This window comes from Tribolium madens, unplaced genomic scaffold (assembly GCF_015345945.1).
Source record: "Tribolium madens isolate multiple individuals breed KSU strain unplaced genomic scaffold, Tmad_KSU_1.1 Scaffold_97;HRSCAF=244;Tcas5.2_LG3a, whole genome shotgun sequence".
Classification (NCBI taxonomy): Eukaryota; Metazoa; Arthropoda; class Insecta; order Coleoptera; family Tenebrionidae; genus Tribolium; species Tribolium madens.
The window spans coordinates 12180183-12183742 of NW_025401069.1; the positions used below are offsets into that span (position 1 = coordinate 12180183).

At 33.6% G+C, this 3560-nt stretch overlaps 2 protein-coding genes across 2 annotated transcripts in view; both read right to left on the reverse strand.

Annotated features, from left to right (window-relative positions):
* Positions 1–166, reverse strand: part of LOC123014872 (telomerase RNA component interacting RNase) — a 768-nt gene extending 602 nt beyond the window's left edge. The window contains exon 1 of the mRNA XM_044414168.1: positions 38–166. Coding sequence (XP_044270103.1) covers positions 38–166 — 129 coding nt within the window. The remainder of the gene's footprint in view (positions 1–37) is intronic.
* LOC123014213 (cytochrome c oxidase subunit 6B2) overlaps positions 1–569 on the reverse strand; it is a 1715-nt gene extending 1146 nt beyond the window's left edge. The window contains exon 1 of the mRNA XM_044413192.1: positions 461–569. The gene's annotated coding sequence lies outside the window, so the exon portion shown is untranslated. The remainder of the gene's footprint in view (positions 1–460) is intronic.
* Between the last annotated feature and the right edge of the window lie 2991 nt (positions 570–3560).

Consider the following 3560-nt stretch of genomic DNA (forward strand, 5'->3'; position numbering starts at 1 on the left):
GGGACCGCCGCCGGCGCTCGTACTTTATGTACTCGGCGCTCTTTAGGAACGGGTCGATTCGGTCTATGGCCCGCTCGGGGCTCTCTTTGGCCGAGCTATTGGACAGGTCCTCGTCGGTGCCTGGGGGTGGTGGATTGCACCAGATTCCCACCGACGACGGATTCATGGTTCGCTATTGCTGTCACCTACAAGAGAACTTGCAGGTATAGTTAAATGCAGCCGAGATGGACATTCAATCTTCAAAACTGTCAGGAGAGGCTCAAATTATTTTGTACCTAGAGTGTGGGGCTTTGGCCGGACGATTTTTCCACGATTAAGTGTTAGGTAATCATGGACAACATGACGTTGCCCCGAACGAGGGACTGCCTAAATACTAGAGAACGACTCCAGTGCAAAACTACCAGAGACATTGCCCACAGATGTAACGAACTTACAACTAACTATTCCTACGATATTATACCTGATTTGTTTTCGTTTTAGCCCAATTTATCCGACACAAAAATGGCTTCCACACTGATAAATGCACGATTTTGTCGATTCGAGCGCAGCGACGCCTCGCAAACACGGAACTGTAACAAAGCACTTATCGAGTCGGTAAACCAAATACTACAGTTTCCTGTAAATATTTACTCACTAAATAATAATGTAATTGTATTTTTTAGCCAATTCTAATACAATTATTTGTTTTGTTAATTATTTCTTAATTTAAAAAACAAATTTAATTTATTTACTTAATTTTTTTTTACAATAATTATTAATATTTTTAAACGTTCGGCAGCAACCAACAATACACATCTGCTAAATTAATGTGATCGTCAAAAATTTAAATTTTGACGAAAGCAGACCTCTCACCGGTTACGGACAATAATATAGATATTTTGCTTAATTTTATTTTTTGTGTCAATAAGTAATTTTTGTGACCAGTACAGTTGGAAACAAAATTCTTTGGTCGGCACTTTATATCTATGATATCTTTCTATCAAAAATATGTACAACTTGTCAACTATGATTGACAGTAGTTAAAAATAAGAAGGTTAAGACTTAACTGTCCTAAAGCATGCTTTACAACTTATTGTCACTCAAGTAACATTGCCGACCAAAGTATTTTGTCTCCAACTGTACCGATTTTTTTTACTGAGTACAAAAATTTTACAATATTTTTGAAAATCCAATGGTAACTCCTTATACCTAACAATTTTTTAATAAAGATCAAAAACGCCGGTAGCCAATTTATTGCTCATTTTTTTCTAGCCACAAGCCATTTTTTGTATTTTTAGTTTCAGCGAGCTGTTTTTTCATGACCGCAAGAGATTTTTTTGTTCAATTATCTGTAACCACGAGCAATTTTTTGTGACCATAAAGCATTTTTTGCTCACTTATGAAATTGTGCTTTTTTTTGCAGGTATTTATGTAAAGTTGTGTTGTAAAGATGACAATACAATGTTTTTATTGTCTTTACAGGTTGCTAGTGTATTTTTTATTTAGAAGTTGTACGTATAGATGGCATTAATATTATTACAAAAAACTGTAACACAGCTAAAAAATAGTTTACTTTTTTCAGAAAAAGTAATCAAAAAACACATTCAAACTTCTATTTTTTGTTATTTATTAAAACTTATCAATACATGAAATCGTATAATACAAAACAAATGTACATAAAAAAATATTTATTAAAAAATAAACCGCAATTGGCTGTTGGTGACTTGTTTGCACGCTGTAAACATGGCACTCGTAATCTAGAGTTTCTTCTCTTAAAAAGCCTTACCTAATCCTCTCTTTAATCGTATCAAGAGCCATAAATCAGAAATAAACAATAAATTGCTGAAGAATTAAGTTTATAAAATTTTAAATTTTATCTGAAGTGAACTTTCTCTACTTCACGGAAATAACCAAAGATTATAGAAAAAGACTACCTAAATTAAGTTTATTTTCTATCAATTTAGGATCTTTTTTGAGCAAAAACAAGCGCATAACCGTCCTATGATTTTGCGTAAACAAAAAATGTAAAATTATATCCAAAAAGGCGTAATTTTATACATTTTTAACAAATTTAAAACAAAAAAAAAACTAGAAAGATTTTACTAAAGCAAAGGAAAAAATCACCAAATTATGTCCAATGTCTGTAAAATTAAATCTGAAATACATCATTTGTGCTTATTGTAATATGTTAATTAAAATAGCTTTTTAGAGGAAATCTTAAAATTTTAGAAATTTTGCCAACACAAGGCAGAGAAATCGTAAAAAAGTCTGAATCTGAAATGAGTTATTTTCTGTGAAATTGAGAGCGTTTTTCAGCGAGAACGTGGCAAAATTTGTTTTGCCAAAATTATTAAAAATTGTAAAATATGTTAAATTAATTATTATATTTTAAAGGATTGTGGGTTTTTTTCCATTGTTTCATTCCCTTTTGACCGCTTTTTTTATAATTTTTGTAGGTGCCTAGACCTTAATCCTGAAGTAACAATTTAGATTTTCCTCTTATCTAATCATTTCGCAGAAATATTCGTTTCTCTTTTCCAATGTTGTCTTTCCTGCGCCAGAATGAGTGTTTGTACAAATTTGGTTCCAGCGTCTGCTCTTGTAATAAAAAGTTTGTTGAAGGAAACCCGACTTCCTTTGCACACCTTCGATACATATTCGCTTCCTCCCGATGGGAGTGCTGGATGCAAATAAATGGGTCATTCGCGGTCGTGTACCATTGGTCCATCCTCGCCACCTACGCTCTATTTATAACCCCGAGATGAATTACGCAAACCCATAAAGACATGAATTATTGTTACAAATGGGTGCCAACTAAATATAACTTGATGCGAATTAATTTCGCGAGATTGCAAATCCGCGACAACGTGGCAAACACACCTCTGAATAATTAGACGGATTATTCGACCTTTCGTGATTTATCGACGCCATGTTGGACGCCATTTTGCGCTATTTTTACGAGTACGTGCCTTAGGAGAAAACAGTTTTTGCACACAATGTTCCCAAACGTGCCTTCGTGACTGATCCATTTTTACCAGGCATGGATTTACGATGTTGTTTTTCGTCAAAAATTCGATTTTCACTCAAACTTCAAAGATACTTTGAAGTGCCACACTTGCGACCAGAGATTTGTCGAAAATGAACAACACAGGGCCGGGAATAGCGCGCTGAGGGAAACCACGTTTTTATTTATTTTTTTAATTTTCGAGGCAATTTGTGGAATTAGTTGACAGTTTTCCACCAATATTTCTCGCTTTATTGCTTGTGGTTGACAGTGGGGATCAATCAACGACAAGAATTATATACGCAAGGAATGTGGTCAGGGCCGTAACCAGGATTTTATTTTGGAGGGGGGGGTTTCTTGTTGGTCCATGAAAATGAAATGAAAGAAGGCGGATTAAAAAGCAAAAATCTCTAAGTACACGTTTTTATTTTAAATTGAAATAAGAGATCCTATTAAACATAAAAAAATACAAATTAACTAACAAAAGTAACAAAAAATAAAATAATTTTTTAATACTTTTTATTGTTACAAATTTAAACAGGAGATAGAATATTCATTTTTAAAACAAAAATTTTCT